This window comes from Pollachius pollachius (assembly GCF_949987615.1).
Source record: "Pollachius pollachius genome assembly, chromosome: 7".
Classification (NCBI taxonomy): domain Eukaryota; kingdom Metazoa; phylum Chordata; class Actinopteri; order Gadiformes; family Gadidae; genus Pollachius; species Pollachius pollachius.
The window spans coordinates 2,542,762-2,564,753 of NC_136940.1; the positions used below are offsets into that span (position 1 = coordinate 2,542,762).

A 21,992-nucleotide genomic window follows, 5' to 3' on the forward strand; every position below is an offset into this window, starting at 1 on the left:
GGTTGGTTTGGGGTTGATTTGGGGTTGATTTGGGTTTGATAAGGGTTTGATTTGTGTTTTATTTGTATTTGATTTGTGTTGGATTAAAGATTGACCTGGGTTTGACTTGGGTTAATTTGGTTCTGATTTGGGTTTAATTTAAGTTTGATTTGGGTTTGATTTGGGTTTGAATGTGTGTGATTTGGTCCAGGTGCCTTTGTTCAGGGATTTAAACATCCTAATTCCAGGATGTTCAATTGATTCAGGAATTTCTACATTTTTTCTAACAATGGATAAATGTTATGTAATACACTTATATACATGTAAACTAATATACATGAAAACATTGGGTTACGGTAATGATGTATCAAACGTGTCTTCATCACTATTTCATTAGGAGACTTGCTGCTCCAGGACCCGTTGGCACATCAACAGACCTCGGACAAAACCAAAGTTCAGCTCAGCTTTCCCCATGGCTTTCCTCGGAGTCTAATACCCGCAAAGATCAAACAGTAAACGACGTGCGTCTCATCTTAAGGGATCTCTGCTCTACGGCCCCCCCAAGAAAAACAAAGAGATGACTGGAGCAGCGCCCAGCCAGGCGACCTGAGGCGTACGTTTGACGGTGAGTTGCGCGCTGGTCCTCTCCTCCCCGATGGAGCAGCTGTAGGGCCCTGTGTCCCCAAGGTGGAGCTGCAGGACGGTCAGCTGGGCGGCGCGCCCCTCCTGGCTCATCCGGTACTTGCCCCGGGACATCTCCTCCGTGAGCACCTGGTCGCCCCGCCGCCACTCCACGGCCACGCCCTTCTTGGAGAGCTCGCAGCGCAGCGTGGCGCTGCCGCCCTCCTCCCCCTCCTGGCCCCGCAGGCGCGCCCGGAACGTCGCCGCCACCGCTGGGGCCCGAGGGGTCACGAGACAATGTCAAGAACACAAAAAATCGCCCGCGCGAAAAATACATGTAAACTAATGAACGCACACGTGTGCAAGGAGCAGATGTGGGTTCGGCTGCCGGCTTGTTCCATGACGCCTACGGGAAGACTTTGAGGTTCAAACCCAGACCTTTAAAGGTCCGACGGCATGCCACCAGGTGTGATTGTGATTAGCCTGACATGCCGTTTTGGAAAACTGCCCCTTATGACATCACAGGTGGGCGTGTCCACCTAGACGTGTGCTGGATAGATCTACCAGCCTACCCAGTGGACTGTAGCAAACGTTGCTCATCTATCCGTCACAAATCTAGGTGGACATGCCCACCTGTGATGTCATAAGGGGGCGATTTCCAAAACGGCTTGTAGCGGTTAATCACACCACACCTGGTGGCATTGACGTTTAAGCCTGGAAGTCAAACACCCCCACCTCTATCCCACCCTTTGCGTATTAACTCATTTAAAGGGGTGATATTATGCCACCAGATATGAGTGTGGATAGTATTCTGTCCACGTAGATTTGTGACGGATAGATGAGCAACATTTGTCACAGCCCACTGGGTAGGCTTGTAAACTGATCTGTCCAGCATACATCTAGTTGGACACGCCCACTGGTGATGTCCCTAGGACACAGGTAAAGGCAGAGTCCAGCTTGTGATGCCTAACCACGCTCACACCTGTTGGCATGATATGAGAACCATCCCCATGAAAATGAACAAAACAAACATGTCTGAGGATGCAACAGGTGCTCTGTCTTCGTTCAAGCCTCTCTCCCTCCATCAGCCCGACCTACCGACGACCTTCACCGTGGCCTTGGTCCTCATCTCCCGGCACACGCACGTGTAGACGCCGCTGTCCTCGGGGACCGCGTCCCTCAGGATCAGCTCCTGCAGCGCCCCCCTCTGCTTGATCAGGAACTTCTCCCCGTGCTGCAGCAGGAAGCCCCCCTGGCTCCACTCTACCGGCAGCCCCGGCCGGGAGGTCTCGCACTGCAGGGTGGCGTTCTGCCCCTCCTCCACACGCACGCTCTGCAGCTTCTGTCTGAAGGACACGGGCAGCGCTGGGGGACGAGGGAGGGGGTGGGCTCATAGGGTTATTGTGATGAGGGCAACCCAGAGACGGGGACAGCATGTTGGAGACAAAATGTACAAATCTGGCTCAGGCAATTTGGACTCCCTCTATTATAACAACTGTATTCTTTAGCCCTTTGGCATATTAGTGTTTTATGTACTAATGAGTGTTCTCAATGCAAACATGAATATGCAGTACCCATTTTGCCGGATAAACACATTGGTTTTGTTTATTATTTTAAACCACGTAAACTTTTTTAATTTAAACTCTTAAGATTTCCCTGTGTGGACTGTGACTTGTCCCTTTGAGTCTTTCGATTGATTAGTTATAGATCCTATCCATAACAACATCTAACCCCATTAAGAACGCTCCACTCTGCAGCGTAGCACTGTTGAGTTCATCCACTGCTGAGCTCCACGAACCCGGCGGCGGCAGCGGCCTCCTACCGTTGACGGTCAGCGTGGCGGTAGACTCCATGTCCCCGCAGACGCAGGTGTAGACGTCGCTGTCCGCCGGCGTGACGTCCAGGACCTTCAGCTCGGCGTGCACGTCCCGGCGCCTGACGTGGAACTTGTCCCCGTGCTCGAGGACCCCCTGGTCGCCCTCCCGTCGCCACTCCACGGCGGGGCCGGCCTTGGAGAGCTCGCAGCGGAAGGTGGCGGTGCCGCCCTCCTCCATCATGACGTTCCTCAGCTTCTGCTTGAAGGTCAGGGGCAGCGCTGAGGAACCACACGGCCAAGGTCACCACGACGGGTTCGAACACGTTGAAAAGTCGGATTTGACGTTTTTCTATTCCTTCTCCGTCCTCGTTCGGTTCTCTTCTTTTGCCATCGCCATTTTACCTTTGCTTCAATTCATTTCTGCTAACTGCAATGCCTGGCGTATTCCTTGAAGGATTACTTGGAGCAATTAGTCAACTTGATGAACCAAGCTGTTGAGAACAGCATAGTAATTTCAACTTTTTGTCTCCAAAATCGACAAAAGAGTTACGGTCTACAGTATTGTGTTTATCATTCATGAATAAGCAGGTAAGTACTGGTATCCAGCTCAGGGATTCCTCAAACCCAGAACGTTTTATCTGGGAGTTGCTCCACCTAGCCACAAGACCCTGCACCTTACATGATAGTTCAGATCAGGGCAGACCCACACCACTGAGATACATGCGATGGTACAGCACTGTGCTTGTTATAGTATAGCATACCTTAGAACCATAACGCATGCATTTTGGAGTGTGCATCCGCTCTCATGCATTATGACCCCAACCGTCCCCCATTAAGACCAATCAGCATCACTTCTCCTCCTGCTCCTCCTCCTCCTCCTCACCGATGATGGTCACCGTAGCGGACGTCTTCTGATCGGCGCACACACAGCTGTACACGCCGCTATCCCGCGGCAGCGGCCTCCAGAGCAGCAGCTCCTGGCCCGTGTCCCTGCGCCTGATCTGGTGCCTAATCCCATTCCTCAGCAGATCATCCCCTTTCATCCACTCGGCCGCCACGCCGGCCTTGGACAGCTCGCAGCGCAGAGTCACGCTGACGCCCTCGTCCGCCTGCACGGGCTTCAGGGGCTGTGTGAACGAGATGGGGATGGCTAGGGGGGGGGAGGACAGGAGGCAGAGGGGAACGGGGCCGTTCAGGAGCCGTTCAGAACCCGTCGGGGAACTGTTGGGAAACTGGTCTGAACGGGTTCGGAACCCGTTCGGAACATGTTTCGGGAACCAGTTGAGAGCTGGTTCAGAACCCGTTCAGAACCCTTCAGAACCAGTTCAAAAACTCGCTCATAACCAGTTTAGAAACCTGCTCGGAACTCGTTCTGAACCCGTTCGAAACACATTTAAGAAAATGGGATCCATTTAAGAACCCATTTTCAGAATCCGTTGAGAATCTGTTCGGAACCCGTTCACGATGCACCGTGTCAGTCGTTTAGCTGCAGGCGCCTGTTATCTGAAGCTCTGAGTGAAAGTGAACTCATAGGGAAACATAAAGGAGCAGATAAGGGTTCTCTTTGTGACACCCTCACTATATTAAACTATTTACCACTTCATTAATTAGCAGACACGTTTATCCACAAAGAAACCTCCACAAAGTCATTAACTAGAATTATCTCATCGCCATTTAAAAAACATCATGAATTAATCACGAATGATCTAATTAGGATTTAACGTTCAGTGTGGAGCACGCCTGTGGGTGATTATTCCCCCTCAGCGTAGTGACTGAACTCTTTGCACACCAGGCTGTCCTCACCGATGACTCTGAGGCTGGCGCTGGTGAGGTGCTCTCTGCAGAGGCAGCTGTAGACCCCCGAGTCCTGGGGTCTTAGGGCCGCGATGGTCAGGAAGATGGCCGTCTTCTTGTGCCTCATGGCGTACTTGTCACCGGCGCGGAGGTTCTCCTGGCCCCGCCTCCAGTGGTACGGGACCCCGGGCAGGGAGTACTCACAGCTCAGGGTCACGGCCTCGCCCTCCTGTGCCTCCAGGTCCTGGAGCGGCTGGGTGAACTCTGCAGGGATGGCTGGAGGGCGACAGGAAGGGAGACGGAACTAGGGAAGGGCGTCGGCCATTTTGGATCTCTGAAGGTAAATGTTAATTGTTAAACATGTCACCATTTTACTTTAACTTTCAGTTAGTATTTTTGTTTTTCGTTCTTTCATTGTTTCGCTTTTGTTAGATTTTGACTTTTTTCTCAAACTTGCAATTTTTGTAAGATTTTAACAAGCTCATAGCTTAAAATAACCTGGACATATCTGAGGTCAATACTGATGATAGTAATTTTCAGATTCTATAAGTGATATATTCTACAAATAAAAGATGCTGGCCAGCCCTACCTCTTTCTCTTTTTACAAGAATCTAACTATAGACACTCCCAAAACCCCTCCCACTCCCTCTAAACCCCTCCCACTCCATCTGAACCCCTCCCACTCCCTCTAAACCCCTCCCACTCCCTCTAAACCCCTCCCACTCCCTCTAAACCCCTCCCACTCCCTCTAAACCCCTCCTACTCCCTCTAAACCCCTCCCACTCCCTCTAAACCCCTCCCACTCCCTCTAAACCCCTCCCACTCCCTCTAAACCCCTCCCACTCCCTCTAAACCCCTCCCACTCCCTCTAAACCCCTCCCACTCAGGCCCTCCAGTCAGCCTAGCTATGCTAGGTCAAGTCGCTCAGTGGTACAGCCAGGACAGCGCACAGTTTTTTGAAATCTGAAAGCATCATGCCTTTAACTTTGCTAATAACACAATGGACATATTTGTACAGAATAAATCCAAAAGTGAGCATCGACAGAACCCAATATGTTCCTTCCCCTTAGGCCCTCGACACTGCCACCGTGCACGGTAATGGTAGCTAATAACTGCGCTTCAACAACCAATAATCAATGATCAATTTCAGTGCTCATCCACCTTTGACCCTGACGACCGCCCGGGTGGTGACGGCTCCGGCGCTGCACTCGTAGACGCCTCCGTCGCCGCCGCCGACCTCCCGGATGGTCATCCGCGCCTCGCAGCCCGAGCGCACCGCGGAGTAGCGCGTGGAGTTCCACATCTGGCAGCCGTCCTTGTACCACAGGATGTGACACGGCTTGGAGGTGACGCAGCACAGCGTCAGGCCGCCGCCCTCCACCGCCTCGCAGTCCTCCAGGGACTTGATGATGGTCGGGCGTCGCTCTGGTGAAGACGTGAGTCAAACCGACCGCGGATCAGCGATGGAAGCCCATGTACTGGCCACGGCTCGTCAAACAGCAGCGGACCGATGTGGACCATTTATTTTTGCAGATTCTTTATCCATCATGGTCATTCTGAAGCAGGTAAGGGTTTACGCATCTTGCTATTTACAGTTACATTTAGGGCATTTGGCAGACGCTTTTATCCAAAGTGACTTACAATAAGTACATTTGTCAGAAGAAGGAGAAACAGCAAGATATCTCAGTCGGCAAAGTAACGATATTCATAGAACCAAGTGCCAAGCCCTAACTATCACTAAGTTAACCCATTCCCAGTATACAACAAAGATAGCTAGGGTAAGACGCTACACAATGCTAAGTACTATTTTTAAGTGCAAGGAAGTACAACAAACAATAAGTGCGTAAGAATGGTGGATCGGGGTGGGGGGAGGCTTTGCAGAGTCTAAATGAACTCTGAACAAGTGAGTCTTATAATATTGTGAAGTGCCATCGGACGCCTGCAGGTAAGCTGCGGACATCGGGGGATCGAACCCGGGTTCCTTCCGGCCGGGTCTCGGCCCACTGACCTCTGACGAGCAGCGACGCGTAGGACCTCTTGTCCCCGGCCTCGAAGGAGATGGTGCCACTGTCCTTGCGGGCCAGCTGTCTGAAGGTCAGCACGTGGAGCCCCCCCTGCACAGCCTGGATCTCGTTGAGCACGTTGGTGTACAGCAGGGTCTCGTCCAGGTACCACTTCACCGACGGCAGGTCGCCGGGGCAGATGCGGCAGCGGAAGGTGACGGTGTCGCCCTCCAGGCACTCCAGGTCCTCCAGCTCGTCCAGGATCAGCACCCGCTGACCTTTGACAGGATGGGATGAACGCCGGGGTCAGGGGGAAGAACTGCTGGGCCCCCTCATCCAAGGCTTCTGGGTATGGCTAATGTCAGTGCATTGTGTCTTGTCATGAAGCACACAGGCAGACTAGGGACAATCAGGGTTCAAACCATTTCAGCCGGGACAGGAAGTCAAATACCATCAACATTACCCAAAGTGAGGTTTAACGTTGTAATGTTTGATTTTAAAATGAATTAACTAAATAGCTAACTAACTAACTGAATATTAAAGAATATGTAACCCCCCCCCTTCTGTTAACCCGGAAACCCCCCCACTTGTTGACCTTTGACCCATCAACCCCCCCCACCTATTTTCCTTTGACCCATAAAACCAGCCCCACCTGTTGACCTTTGACCCATCAAACAGCCCACCTGTTGACCCTAAAACCCCCCCCCCCCCACTGTGCCTCAACTAAATTTGAGCCTCGTTAAATAAACAACACTTAAGCTATGGTGGGCGGGCCTCACTGGTCACGGTGAGCTGGGCGTGGCTCTTCATGGTGCCCACGTCGCAGGTGTAGTGGTCCGTGTCGTTGGTCTCCAGGCAGCAGATGGTGAGCGACAGCAGCACGCCGCTCTGCCTCATGGCGTACTTCCTGCCCGAGCGCAGCTCCGTCAGGCCCTTCAGCCAGGCCACGCGCTGGGCCGGGCGCCGCGTCTCGCACTCCAGGGTCACCTTGCCCTTCTCCTCGCCCCGCGCGTCCCGCAGCTCCTGGGAGAAGGTGTGCTGCAGCTCTGGACCGGGCAGAGGACGGGGTTCAGTCTGGGGTTCAGGGGACTCTAGAGACTGTGATGTGCTTGAGTGGCTGTGAACACAATTCTTTCCCTTTTGAGTGAGAGTATCATAAATATATGGCCTGCTGAGCCCTTTGAGACTGTACCGGGATTAAGGGTTATACAAATAAAATTGAAATTAATTGAATTGAATTGAATTCATTTAGCAGTCACTTTTATCCAAAGCAGCTGACAGGTGACATGGATACTTGTCATTAAGGAAAAGGTTAGGGAAGGCCGAGGACCTCGAGACTTGAACCCAGAACGTTTCGGCATACGAGTCAAACTCCATAACCCTACACTTTCCAGCTACTGTTTACCGAGAAGATCAGACAATCGACGTAAAACAAACACACTCTTCCACACTCTTCCAAAGATCGTCTGAAAGGAAACCAAAGAGACTGGAGTTCACTTCAGACGGCGAGGGGGGTCCCCTTGTCGCTCACCTCGGACCTCCAGCTTGGCGCGCGTGGCGATGCCGTCCGCCTCGCAGCAGTACTCCCCAGTGTCCCTGACGGTGGCGCTGCGGATCACCAGGCTCACCAGGGTCTTCTCCACGCTGACCACGTACTTGGAGCCAGGGCGGACGGGGTGGCCGTTCTTCAGCCAGCGGATGGTGGCCTCGGGCTTGGTGATCTCACAGCTCAGCACCGCGTCGTCGCCCGGCACCACCTTCACGCTCTGCATCTCCCGGAACACGTGCACCGCCTTCTCTGCAACGGGACTGCACCGTCACCAGGGTTCGCAGCAATCGGAACTAGAAACATGTCAGGGACATATGGGGCTGGCATGTGGCTAAGGAGGTGGAGCGGGTTGGCTGGTAACCGGAAGGTTGCTAGTTCGATCCCCGGCTCCTCCCAGCAGAGTGTGGAGGTGTCCCCGAGCGAGACGCCTCACCCTGACTGCTCCCGACGAGCTGGCTGTCGCCTTGCGTGGCTGACTCCGCCGTCGGTGTGTGAATGTGCGCATGAATGGGTGAATGTTACGCAATATCGTTAAGCGCTTTGAGTGGCCACTGGTTAGAAAAGCGCTATATAAATGCAGTCCATTTACCATATCAAGAAAATAATCACAATAACACTTCAAACACCTCTTCGACCTGAGTGCTTACCTCTGACGAAGAGCATGGTCCTACAGCTGAGGTCTTTGACGGTGAAGACCACGTCTCCAGCATCGAGCAGGTTGGCCTCTTTGATGGCCAGTTTGTACAGGCGGCCGTTCTGGATCACCTGAAGCCGAGAGTCGCTGACCACCAGCTGGCCGTTGATAGTCCAGGTGGGCTCTTCCATGAGGTCGTGGGACAGAAGACACTCGAAAGTGCAGTTCTCCCCTTCCAGGACAGAGGCAGTCTTCAACCGTTGGACAATGGTGATGAGAAGGTCTGGAAAAACAGCAGGACAGCTGAAGACTGCATCTCCAGAGAAGCGCTAGTGTCTCAATTGTGTGAAACTTATTACAAGGTATTATTTTTTGATAGAATACACTGCTGAAAGACATGCATCAAAGCAACACTTAAAAGGTAGCGGAGATGCTTGAATTCTGCCTCATCACTTTTGTTCATTGCTTTAAATTCCATAGCGACTTTCAGCAAAACTTTGAGACTTTGAACCGAATGCAACAGAGAGTGCTCATTGAAGCCTTATGGCCATCCGAAACTCTGATACCCCCATCTTTTCAGGACCACCTACAACATCGGACAAATCATCCTCCGCCATCTCCCACCCTCTCTCTCTCTCTTAATGTGTTGTCTAGTGTTGTGGTGTTGTATATTTGCCTTTTGTACGAGTGTCTGTACTGTCTGTATGCATTCTTTTTTGGAAAACGTCGAGTACTAAGAAAAGCGCTGTAAAAAACCCATCTATTATTATTATCATGTCCCACAGGGGACGAAGAGGAATGATGATGATGATGATGTGCTGATACTCACCATGCACAGTTACCTTAGCCCGGGTCTGGCTGGTTCCCAGGTCACAGGTGTAGTGTCCGGCGTCGTCCTTACAGAGGCTGAGGAGGTTGAGGCTCATGGCCCGGCCGGCGTGCTGCAGCACCACCCGGTCGCCGGGGGCCAGCACCACGCCGTCCTTCATCCACACCGGGCTCACCGTCTCCTTGGAGGCCTCGCACTGCAGGCACACCTGGCCCTGCTCCTCCCCCACCACGTCCTCCAGGGACCGCAGGAACACCGCCGGTCGCTCTGAGGGGACAGCGGAGCACGGCCAACGTCACCGTCTGGTTTAGCGGCTTGAAAACGAGTCGACCTCACTGCAGGAGTGCCGCCCAAAGATTTATGATTGCGGGAGGCACGCGGGAGGCTATGTTGTTTAAAGCAGGTGCTGATACATTTTGACGCAAAAAAGAATGACAAATAATACTACACACTCTGATATGGTAAGAATCAACCTGTCGAATCACGCTACAAGCAGCAACGGTCATCATCACTTACGCAATTGACAAATATGATTTAATAGTTCATTATGGTCATTCCCGGGCTGCTGCCACATTATTGTTTTTATTTATTTTTTTACATATATTTTTCACCACAAAATAAACGTTTTTTTGGGAGGTGGGGCTTGGGGGGGGGCTCAGCCTATTTCAGGGGGCGCTTAATCCGCCTGCTAGCCCAGCACTTGCGCCTCCACTGAACACACACAATAGAGGACCAATGACGCATCACCACGTGGCAGCATGAAGCGAGAAACCGGTTCGACGTTTGGCAATCGTGTGTTCCAAGGTCGTGTGGGGCTCGCCGACCTTTGACCCTGAGCGCGGTGGTCTCGGAGATGGGCCCGGCCTTGAAGGTCACCCTGCTCTCTTGGGGGCGGAGCCTCTGGACGGTGAGGCGGTGCATGGTGCCCATGTTCTGGATGCGGTACACGGCGTTGCAGTAGAGCCGGCAGCTGTTCAGCAGCCACTCCACGTTGGCCACCACGTAGTTCAGCTCGCAGGAGAAGACGGCGCTGCCGTCCTCCTCCACCTCCACCGGCTCCAGGCTCTTCACCATCTGCAGCCGGCGCACTGGGAACGGGAAGGTGGACGACGGATAAGAGAACGGATACTGTGGACGAATAGCGGAATCAACCGACTGCAAGTGAGATCCTGAATCAGTGACTCATTTACGACACCTCAAATGTCCCCTCTACTTGCTAATGTGTGATCTTTTATTAAATTCCTGGGGTCAATACTATGTCTCTCCCCTTACTGGCTCACTAGAGTTTCTAGGGAAACTCCTCCCATACTGCTTCGGTTATCGGCGAGTGCTTAAGTCTAAGTGCCGATCCGATACCATGACATGACTAGCTCATTTAACGAGGAAAAGAAGATCACAAACACATGCAGTATTATGCTGCAGTCGTCGGAGGTGGAAAGTCGGAATGTGAAAAGCGTCAATTCTGACCTTCGTACGTTCCAGCTACCAAGTCGGAAAAACATGGATGCTCACGCTTAACTATAACAATCCAAATGTATTATTATAATTATAGGTCAATAAATGTAAATGATAGGGTTCAGAAAAAAAAGAAATCGCCCATATGTGAACTGAGTATACTATTCCGTGATCGTAAGAGAACCCTTCAATAGGAACAAGTGCTATTTCTAGTTACAATGTAAAATACTGTATCGGTATAAACTCGGTATCGGGCGATACTCAAGTTCAGGAATCGGCATCGGGAGGGAAACAAACGGTATCGAACATCTGTACGCCCCACCTTCGACCTTGACGGTCGCGGTGCTCTGGGACCCCCCGGCCATGCAGTGGTACGGCCCCCCGTCCATCCCCAGCAGGCCGTGGATGGTCAGCTCCGCCCGGGGCCCCTCCCGCCTCATGCTGTACTTGGTGGAGCTCTTGAGGGCCGTGCGGCCCCGGAACCAGCGGACGGCGCGCGGCGAGGGGCCGAAGGAGCAGCTCAGGGTCACCGCCGCGTTCTCCTTCACCTCCACGTCCTCCAGGTGGCGGAGCACCTGGAGGGGGCGCTCTAAGGGGGGGTGCAGGCGATATAGCGGTTATTTAAGGATGTTGTACACTCTAGAAATTTCAATTATTTGTATTACTAACATTTTATATTGTTAAATATGTATTATTTATATATTATTCATATATAATATATATGAATATATTATTAAAAAATATATATTATTAATTATAAATTAATTGTTAGTTATTAATAAAAAATATACAATAATGAATTACTTATATATTATTCATATTTATTAATTAATTATTAAAAATATATATGCATATTAATATTTTTATTTAAATTGAATATTTTGTCAATTTTACTTGTGGTACAGTATATGTCATTTGGTGGATGCTTTTACCCGAAGCAAACATTCTCAGTGGGGGGGGTACCACTGAGAATCCAACCCTTAACCCTGGCAGTGGTAATGCCTTGCTCAACGAAGGACAGGACCACAAAGTGTACATCCATGCATCCATCCATCATCCATCCATCACCCATCATCCATCCATCATCCATCCATCACCTACCATTCCCTCCATCCATCATGCACCCATCCATCCAACCCTCCCCCCCTCCCTCCCTCCATCCTCCCTCCATTCATTCATCCATCATCCATCCATCCATCCATCCATCCATCCATCCCTCCCTCCCACCATTCATCCATCCATTCATCCCTCCATTCGTTCATCCATCCATCCTACCTCCCTTCCTCCCTCTCACCATTCATCCATCCATCCTCCTGCCCTTCCTCCCTCCCACCATTCATCCTTCCATCATCCATCCATCCCTCCCTCCCTTCCTCCATCCCACCATCCATCCATCCATCATCCATCCATCCCTCCCTCCCTCCCTTCCTCCCTCCCACCATCCATCCATCCATCATCCATCCATCCCTCCCTCCCTCCCTTCCTCCCTCCCACCATTCATCCATCCATCATCCATCCATCCTCCCTCCCTCCCTCCCTCCCACCATCCATCCATCCTCCCTCCCTCCCTCCATCCCACCATCCATCCATCCATCATCCATCCATCCCTCCCTCCCTCCCTTCCTCCCTCCCACCATCCATCCATCCATCATCCATCCATCCCTCCCTCCCTCCCTTCCTCCCTCCCACCATCCATCCATCCATCATCCATCCATCCCTCCCTCCCTCCCTTCCTCCCTCCCACCATCCATCCATCCATCCTCCCTCCCTCCCTCCCTCCCTTCCTCCCTCCCACCATCCATCCATCCATCATCCATCCATCCTCCCTCCCTCCCTCCCTCCCACCATCCATCCATCCTCCCTCCATCCATCCTCCATCCATCAGTGCGTCCTCACCTTTGACGGTGAGCTTGCCGCTGCAGTGGCTCTTGCCCGCGGCGAACACCACGGGTCCGGACATGGAGCTGTCGGTGGCGGTGAAGCAGAGGCTGTGGACGGTGCCGTCCCGGTCCATCCTCACCCCCGGGCTGGGGGCCAGGACCTCCCCGCTCAGGGTCCAGCGCGGGGGCCTTCCCGACCGCAGGCTGGTCTCCACCTGGAACAGCGCCGGTTCCGGCTCCGTGACCTCAGCCGAGGACATCCCGCGCACGATCTTGATGGCCTGCTCTGCGCACACACAGCCCAGAGCCACGTCACGAAGCGGGACAGGGCTGCGGCGAAGCTTTCACCCAACTTTTTGGGGATGAATTTAAGTCTAAAACTAAAGTGTAGACATTGTGGTTCGAGTCAAATAAGTCCAGACTTACAATAAGTCCATATGTCAGAAGAAGGAGACACAATATATCGCTGTTGGTACAGTAAGTATACAACACTGAGAGCTAGGATAAGAGGCTACACAATGCTAAGTACAATTTTTAAGTGCAAGGACGTACAGCATACAATAAGTGAGTAATAGGGGCATGGGGAGGTGGGGGGGAGGCTATGCAGAGTCTAGGTCAGGGGTCTCAAACTCGCGGCCCGGGGGCCAATTGAGGCCCGCGGGATGATATTTTGTGTCCCCCTACTTGACATCAAAGGTTAGTGCGGAGCACGAGTTGTTGTCAAACGCACATTTTTGCTGAGTGGCTTGCCACGCTTTTTTATCACTTGTGATAGGGTGACAAGATGTCCCGGTTTTGCCGGGACAGTCCCAATTTTGAGTTGCGTGTCCTGAGTCCCGACAAAAGCCAAAGGACGCTAAAATGTCCCGGTTTCCACCAACCACTATGAAATGTCCTCTGTTGTCAGCGATTACATAGCCAATGTGATCTAATCATAGCCCGATCATTAACTTAGATTGGTTCAGTTGTGCTCCTTTTTTTTGTTGAATACTTGATGCGGCCCAGCCTGACCCAGACTCTACCATCAGCGGCCCCCAGGTAAGTTGAGTTTGAGACCCCTGGTCTAGGTGAACTCTGAACACGTGAGTCTTGAGTCTTTCCCGGGAGAGAACATTGACCATAACACGAGGGGAACCTCTCACCCTCCACCAGCAGCTGACAGGAGGTCTTGTCGTCGCCGGCGTCGCAGGTGTAGGTGTCCTCGTCCGAGGAGCAGATGTCATCGATGGTCAACTGGCGGTAGACGTCCTGGCTGATGAGCTGGTACTTCTGACCCGTGGCCAGCTCGCGGCCGCTCTTGAACCAGCGGACCTGGGCGTTGGGCCGAGACACCTGGCACTCCAGGAGGCCGCGGTGTCGGTACATGGCCACCTTCACCCTCAGAGGACGGGCTATCTGCACCGGCAGCTCTGCAGTGAGAGAGAGGAGATCACACCTTAAGGAGGGGGGGGGGGGATGGATGAGTTAGTGTTTTGGTCGACTGTCACTTGGTTCTTGAGATCATTTCATGATTCCAGTTTGCTTTGGTTGTTTTCTGGATTCCAAAAATGTGCGTTTGGTCTATTGGAGGGAAGGATTTACGAAGCTCTATCGAATCGCTTACTAACGTGTGATGAGCCTTTAATCCAATTTATTGGAATAGACCTAAAATGGTGTATTATGTGTTTTTGCCTCATATCTGATGAGGTTCCCACGTATTGCGATGGTGTTTGACATTCCTGGTGAGTTAAACCTAAAAAGGTCAGTTCTCTCACCTTTAACTGCAAGAGTTGCATAAGAGGACACTCGCTCGGCAGTAAATCTGATCTCTCCGGCATGTTCCGGCCTGACGGACTTGAAGCTGAGGATGTGAGTTTTACCTGCAAAGACACCATTTCTGGAGGTTAGATTGCTGATTCTGGTGACATGAACAAGCACCACATATGCGTAAGCCAAATCGTGTTATCTAACCTAACTCTACTGCTTACGGAATTAGGCTAAATACAAGATGAACCTTAAAATATGAGTCATGCAATTTTGCTATGAGGCTAACGATATGTGTCTCTTCATTAGAGAAAATATAACTTTATTTCTCATTTTTAATTAATGTTAGCATTACTGATATCAAGCTACTTGAATATCAGCCAATATTCAATTGAATAATCGTTGATAACTCAGTTGAATAATAGTGGATAATTCAGTTGAATAATAGTTGATAATTCAGTTGAACAATAGTCGATAATTCAGTTGAATAATAGTTGATAATTCAGTTGAATAATAATCGATAATTCAGTTGAATAATAATCAATAATTCAGTTGAATAATAGTCGATAATTCAATTGAATAATCGTCGATAATTCAGTTGAACAATAGTCGATAACTCAGTCTAACAATAGTCGATAACTCAGTTGAATAATAGTCAATAATTCAGTTGAATAATAGTCGATACTTCAGTTGGATATTAGTCGATACTTCAGTTGAACAATAGTCGATAATTCAGTTGAATAATAGTTGATAATTCAGTTGAATAATAATCGATAATTCAGTTGAATAATAATCAATAATTCAGTTGAATAATAGTCGATAATTCAATTGAATAATCGTCGATAATTCAGTTGAACAATAGTCGATAAATCAGTTGAATAATAGTTGATAACTCAGTTGGATAATAGTCGATACTTCAGTTGGATAATAGTTGAATATCCGCTGATAATCCACTAGGAACATGATGAAGAGGAGCCCAGGTGACCCCAGACCCCCAGCCGGCCGGCCCCTGCCCACCCTGGTGCCGGATCCGGACGTGGTCCCCTGGCCGGACCCGGGCGTCGTCGCGGTACCAGCGGCCCTCCAGGTCCTCCTGGTTCACCTCACACAGGAAGCTGACCGCCTGCCGCTCCGTGGCGCGCACGTCCTGCAGCTCCGTCACGATGAAGATGTCCCTGGCTGAGGAAGAGGAGAGGGGGCGGAGCTTAGGGTCATCATACAGGGACGCACAACATGATACAGAAACACATTACTGGAGTGAAGATGCACACAACACGATACAGACACACAACATGATACAGAAACACATTACAGGAGTGAAGAAGCACACAACATGATACAGACGCACAACATGATACAGACGCACAACATGATACAGACACACAACATGATACAGACACACATTACTAGAGTGAGGATACACACAACATGATACAGACAAACAACATGATACAGACACACAACATGATACAGACACACAACATGATACAGACACACATTACTAGAGTGAGGATACACACAACATGATACAGACAAACAACATGATACAGACACACAACATGATACAGACACACAACATGATACAGACACAGAACATGATACAGACACACAACATGATACAGAAACACATTACTGGAGTGAAGATGCACACAACATGATACAGACACACAACATGATACAGACACACTACATGGTACAGAAACAGATTACTGGAGTGAAGATACACACAACATGATACAGACACACATTACTGGAGGGAAGATACACACAACATGATACAGACACACATTACTGTAGTGAAGATACACACAACATACAGACACACATTACTGGAGTGGAGCTTAGGATCATCATACAGATACCGAGACACCTTAACACAAACACATGTTACTGTACTGAAGATACATACATGACCCAGACACACATTATTGTACTGAATCTTTGTTTAGTGATTCTGACACACACACACACACACACACACACACACACACACACACACACACACACACACACCTTAAGACAAACATACATTACTATACTGAAGCTTAGTTTAGTCACACAAATACAAACCAAATAATTCAAACACATGTTACGACTCAGAAACACACAACATGATACAAACACACATTCATCTATTGAAGCTTCGTCACACAAATGAAAACAAAAGGATTCAAAACGTCACGGTGAATAAGCTTTGTTTCGTGATTCAGACAAACACAACAGGATTCCAACACATGTTACTGTACTGAGGCTGTGTTAGTCACACGGATACAAACAACATGATTCAAAACATGTTAGGAGTTTATCAATGGTGGGATTATTCAGAGACACACACAGCTTCATAGGAACACACACAAGGAGCAGAAACAGACCATTCACAACGGCACAAAATCGGATGATTGATGATAGCAAAAATGAAATGGATATGAGAAGAAGAGGAGAGGCTTGTCCTCTGTGAACCAATCTGGAACCTGGTCTTGAAAAGTGGTTGATGAGGAACCTCAATGAATATGATGTATTAGTGTAACCTTTGATTCCATCTGCCTTCTCACTCTGAATCCATAAATCCCATATGCATCTCTAACTGCTCCCCAGGTCCCATGTGATGCTGTTCTACAGTCTAGAAGAACCGCAGGTCTTTACAGCTCAGCCCTCTCATTGGTCCACAACTGTTGACCTCTGACCCAGTAACCCCCCCCCCCTTTCTGTTGACCCTTCAACCCTCCCCATCCTGTAGACCATCACATCCCCCCACCTGTTGACCTTTGACCCATCAAACCAGCCCAACTGTTGACCTTTCACCCTCAACCCCCCCACCTGTTGACCCTGAACCCCCCCAACTGCCGACCTTTGACCCTCAACCCCCCCACCTGTCGACCTTTGACCCTCAACCCATCCCCCCGCCTGTTCACCATCTAACCCCCCACCTGTTGACCTTGGAACCCCCACCTGTGACGGTGAGCCTGCAGCTGGTCTCCACGTCGAGGGCGCTGAAGGAGACGGTCCCGGCGTCGGCCAGCCCCACGCGGGTCAGGGTGAGCGTGTGCTTCTTGCCCTGGGCGCTGATGCGGCAGGTGGGCTTGGCCTTGAGGCGCAGGCCGTCGCGGGCCCAGGCGCCCTGGACGTAGGCCAGGTTCAGCACCACCTCCAGGGTGAGGCTCTCGCACTCGCACACCGCCGTGTCCTCCAGGGCCTTCACCACCTGAAGCCGGTTCTCTGACCGGCCGTCCACGAGGGAGCGTCAGTCCAGTGCTGTCCACCGTACAATGCTACGATCACAGCTAACCACTGTCCAATGCTAACCACAGGCTAATGCTAACCACATGCTAACCACTGTCCAATGCTAACTACATGCTAATGCTAACCCCAGGCTAATGCTAACCACAGCCTAATGCCAATCACAATACAATGTTACAATCACAGCCTAATGCTAACCACTGCTTAATGCTAGCCACAGCCTAATGCTAATCACAATACAATGCTACAATGCAAGCCTAATACTAACCACTGTCTAATGCTAACCACAGGCTAACGATAATCACAATACAATGCTACAATCACAGCCTAATACTAACCACTGTCTAATACTAACCACAGGCTAACGATAATCACAGTACAATGCTACAATCACAGCCTAATGCTAACCATTGTCCTATTCTCACTACAGCCTAATGGCAACCACAGTGTTATGCTAACTTGAGCCTAATGGTGACCATGGTCTTATGCTAACCACAGCCTAATGCTAACCACAGGCTAACGATAATCATAGTACAATGCTACAATCACAGCCTAATGCTAACCACTGTCTTATTCTCACTACAGCCTAATGGCAACCACAGTGTTATGCTAACTTGAGCCTAATGGTGACCATGGTCTTATGCTAACCACAGCCTAATGCTAACCACAGGCCCATGCTCACACCATGTAGCAGTTAGTCCTAGGTAGTTCCTAGAAGTTATTGTTGTGAACTCACTGGCCGCTGCTACTATCCCTCCAGGTATGTTGTCGGCCATGTTGAAGGTGAGCGGATGCTCTTTCTTCTTCCACTGGCTGAAAATAAATTAGGTTTGAACGTAGGCCTGTAGTATGAAAAAGACCAAGTTGTGTATCTGAATTAGTTTTATTCTACACAAATACTTAAACTTTCTACGTTGCATCAGATACAAGCTTCTGCTGCGGTGTGCAGCAATGGCCTTAAGACAATGTTTCTGGAATGCTAACTCTTAGCCGTTAGCTGTTCATTTTATCCCGTTAATCAAATTTAGACTTGAATGTGGGGGGGGGGAGGGCTCGTTGTCAGGGTTGTTTGTGTGTTTGTGTTTGTGTGTGTTTGTGTGTGTGTGTGTGTGTGTGTGTGTGTGTGTGTGTGTGTGTGTGTGTGTGTGTGTGTGTGTGTGTGTGTGTGTGTGTGTGTGTGTGTGTGCAGCCTTCTTCAATCCCGCCCTGCCATCTTAAAATGGCGACTCGGACACCAGGAATATTTGGACCCATCAAGATGGAGAACACGTGGCATCACTCAGATATGACAGAAGTCCCGTCACGTATGTTAATCGTAATGAAGAGTTGATCTCAGCAACCCTTTATGCCATATATAAATAGCACTCAGAGTCAGCTATGTTCACGCCCCCACCTCCTCTGAACAGCCCCACCACTGAGACAGTAGGGCAAGCAGAGGATGATGATGATGATGATGATGATGATGATGAAGGGGTTATTGACTGTTGGGTGATTGTATCGGTGATATTTAAGGGGGGCGGGTCCAGAGAGGATGGCTTTGGCTATGAGCGGACTTCATGTCTCCCAGGAGCTTTGAGGGAAAACTATGATCGTAACTTCATCCGTAGTGTGACCTTTCACCTTGCGTCATTCAGCAAAACACTTTATTCACACACTAGTAGCCTAACAAGGGAGATCCAGAGTTGGATTTTCAAATATGTCATTCGAAATATATATAGGTTTTTTATTTATACATGTTTTATATTTTTTAACAAATATCTTTGCAAAAAAAGAATAATGCAAAACATTTAAGACCTAAAACATATCTTAACGGCTCGAATCAAATCTTTATCTTGATAACTGTAGCCTATTATAAATTGGACCTGAAAAGCTTTGAAATACAAAAATACTAAGTTAATATTAATACAATTTTAGGTATTTGAGCAAAACTTAAATACATAATCCAAATACTATTTTCACCGAGTCTCAATCCTCAGCTGTAATGAACCAACCTTGACCTGGAGCAGATGTTGTCTTCAGGGAGTTAAAGTCTCCTGGTATTCCCTTGTGCGGTCTTCAATAAACTCACTCTCAGAGTTAATACCGGCAGAAACGAACAAATCAGTAATCCCCCCAGGTTGACCCCATCTCCAAACCCCTATCCGTGCATCACCTTGTATCCTGGACCGAGTTGTCAAAGTTTTAAGTTTCTCTGAAATAAAAGAACATAGGCTGGTCGTTGTTGGTGTTCTAGTTCCCCCCAACACCGATGCAGCCTGTTGCGCTCTCTTTTTTTCTTTCCCCCCTTTGCGTTTGTGAAGCCCGCTGGCAAACAGCTGACATATCTGTCCTCAAAGCCGAGCCTCCAAAATAGCCTTGTGTCATGATGCTCTTCAACACCCCGGCCCGACACAGACGTCTCCCATCGTCCGCCTGGCCATCCGCACACAGCAAAATAATACTTATGGTTCGATCAGGGTTTCTACTTCATTAAGGGTTACTGGGTCCGTCCTGTGAAGCTGCTCTGGCAGAGCAGGGTATCAACAGCCAGGGTTAAGAGCTTAACTTCACACCGCTGCTAACTATATACGCACCACGCAGTACTGCAAGTCACATCGGATAATAGTGTCCACAAAATGGCATATATATATATATATATATATATAGTGTAGAGTCTAAGTGTGAGTCCCTTGTGAGTTCCCACCCCATCTTGGCTTTGTGTTGTCGTACTTTGCGTTGGCTAGTGTTTTGTCCGACGGTCAATTACCTTAAAATGTTGTGGTCAAAAAATGGACGCTCAACATTCATCTTCAGCAGATGTGTACGAATGTTTCTTGATTGTTTTTGTGTTGTTTATATTTTGCAGAAAGATGGTCTACACATGTGCTACCCACTGTGAGGTGGGTTTAACGGTAACACTTTAAATTAATTAACCATTATTTAACATTCGTTATTGCAGTAATGAACACCAGCTACCATTAATTAACAGTTTAAATACAACGGTGCTGAGAGCTGCCATGGGGCAGACTCTTCAGACATCCTCCATGTTGCAGCGCTGGCTGTGGTCCCACGGCTGCTCATCTGGTCTTCATGCTCAGCGTTGGATCGGAACCATAAAACACCCCAACTCTCCTCGGAGAGTTCCCGACCAACGCTACGGTTGAAAGGTCATCAGAGATTAAGCATGTGGGACCCATCACCGCGGAGCCCCTTGTACATACATCATCCGCTGCAAATTGCACTTCGCTTCCTCCTCGGCGACGCTCGCACACATGTTCTTCTGCAGAGAACGGCGCTCCATCTGGCCGGCTCGATGAGGGGCTGGAACTCACAGCGCTGAGGCTGTTGATACAGCCCCTCTCTGGGGCAGAAGAACATGGGGTCTGGCCCCTTCGTCCGCTCTCTGAACAAATTATGTAAAATACATGTAAAATAGGTGGGGGTTCTGTGGTTTCACGCGATGGAAACCATCAGCACAAACACTGGAAGACCAGCTGTGGTTTGTGTTGAATCTGCATAAAAGGGGGGAGGGTACCGCCCACTTGTGATGCCACGCCCCCACTTCCACCCCCACGTCACGAGGGAAAACGTTGAGATAGTGCAGATGTTCCACCAAGTTGCTGTTGTTGTTGGATCCGTTTTGTAGGGGCTTCCCCTGGTCTGGTCCACGAGGATGGACAAAGCCCCCCCCCCCCACCATCCACTGCCCCGGCAGCATTGTCTGGCTCGGGGCTTGACGGACAGGCCCATGTGCCGCTGAGCCTGGCTAAGCCCGGTGAAACTCTAGCGACCAGATAATCTCGATGCCATGTCACCCTCGCGGGAAAATAACTCATAACATCTGAGACCGGAATAGTTCTGTCGTCCAGAACCGAAGCGCTCTCTGTGTCGTGCAGAGGTCTAACGTGTTTTTTTGAAGAAGGGGTTGTGTTTTCCCCTTCATTCCACTATATTGATTGAATCACTTCACAGATATGAAAGAACGTCTCAAGGTCGAGGTTTTGGAGTGCGTGCACACCACGGGAAATGTATATTTCATCTGAAGAAGCAGAATCGAATGGCTTTTAAATTGTTTCCTTCCTTCTCATTGGAAGCCGCGGGTCCCAGGAGTTAATTCAGCAGAACTCCAGAAGACGAACGGTCAGAAGATCAAAGGGAGATCTCAAGAAGCAGTGGTAGGTTAGGGGAGAGAGCGAGGCGATGGTGTGTGCTCTCAGCGGTGTAAGGAGGCTATAATTAGCGCCGCGCTAAATGGAACAGTGGCAATGCGAGGACATGATGAGACCTCAGAACGTCCCATTCGACAGCTGAACTCTCCCCGGCTCCAAGCCTTCTGGGGTCCGTCTCCTGGAGGCCCCATCCGGGGGTCATGTTTCCTCCCATGACCCAGGAGCAGTTCACCTGAGAAGCCCCAGCTCGACACACTGGTGCGGTCGCACCTGCGTGCCTTCTACACAAAGTGGCTGGTCAGCG

General features: G+C 49.8%; 1 protein-coding gene across 1 annotated transcript in view; it reads right to left on the bottom strand.

Moving 5' to 3' along the window:
- Positions 1–18,316, bottom strand: part of obscna (obscurin, cytoskeletal calmodulin and titin-interacting RhoGEF a) — a gene marked incomplete at both ends in the record, with an annotated part of 69,067 nt that extends 50,751 nt beyond the window's left edge. The window contains 19 exons of the mRNA XM_079739291.1: positions 597–872; positions 1,699–1,965; positions 2,423–2,695; positions 3,300–3,566; positions 4,220–4,486; positions 5,372–5,635; positions 6,219–6,491; positions 6,993–7,259; positions 7,745–8,011; positions 8,410–8,679; positions 9,226–9,492; positions 10,050–10,313; positions 11,003–11,269; positions 12,577–12,846; positions 13,703–13,969; positions 14,315–14,419; positions 15,321–15,482; positions 17,253–17,519; positions 18,277–18,316. Coding sequence (XP_079595417.1) covers positions 597–872; positions 1,699–1,965; positions 2,423–2,695; positions 3,300–3,566; positions 4,220–4,486; positions 5,372–5,635; positions 6,219–6,491; positions 6,993–7,259; positions 7,745–8,011; positions 8,410–8,679; positions 9,226–9,492; positions 10,050–10,313; positions 11,003–11,269; positions 12,577–12,846; positions 13,703–13,969; positions 14,315–14,419; positions 15,321–15,482; positions 17,253–17,519; positions 18,277–18,316 — 4,600 coding nt within the window. The remainder of the gene's footprint in view (positions 1–596; positions 873–1,698; positions 1,966–2,422; positions 2,696–3,299; positions 3,567–4,219; positions 4,487–5,371; positions 5,636–6,218; positions 6,492–6,992; positions 7,260–7,744; positions 8,012–8,409; positions 8,680–9,225; positions 9,493–10,049; positions 10,314–11,002; positions 11,270–12,576; positions 12,847–13,702; positions 13,970–14,314; positions 14,420–15,320; positions 15,483–17,252; positions 17,520–18,276) is intronic.
- Between the last annotated feature and the right edge of the window lie 3,676 nt (positions 18,317–21,992).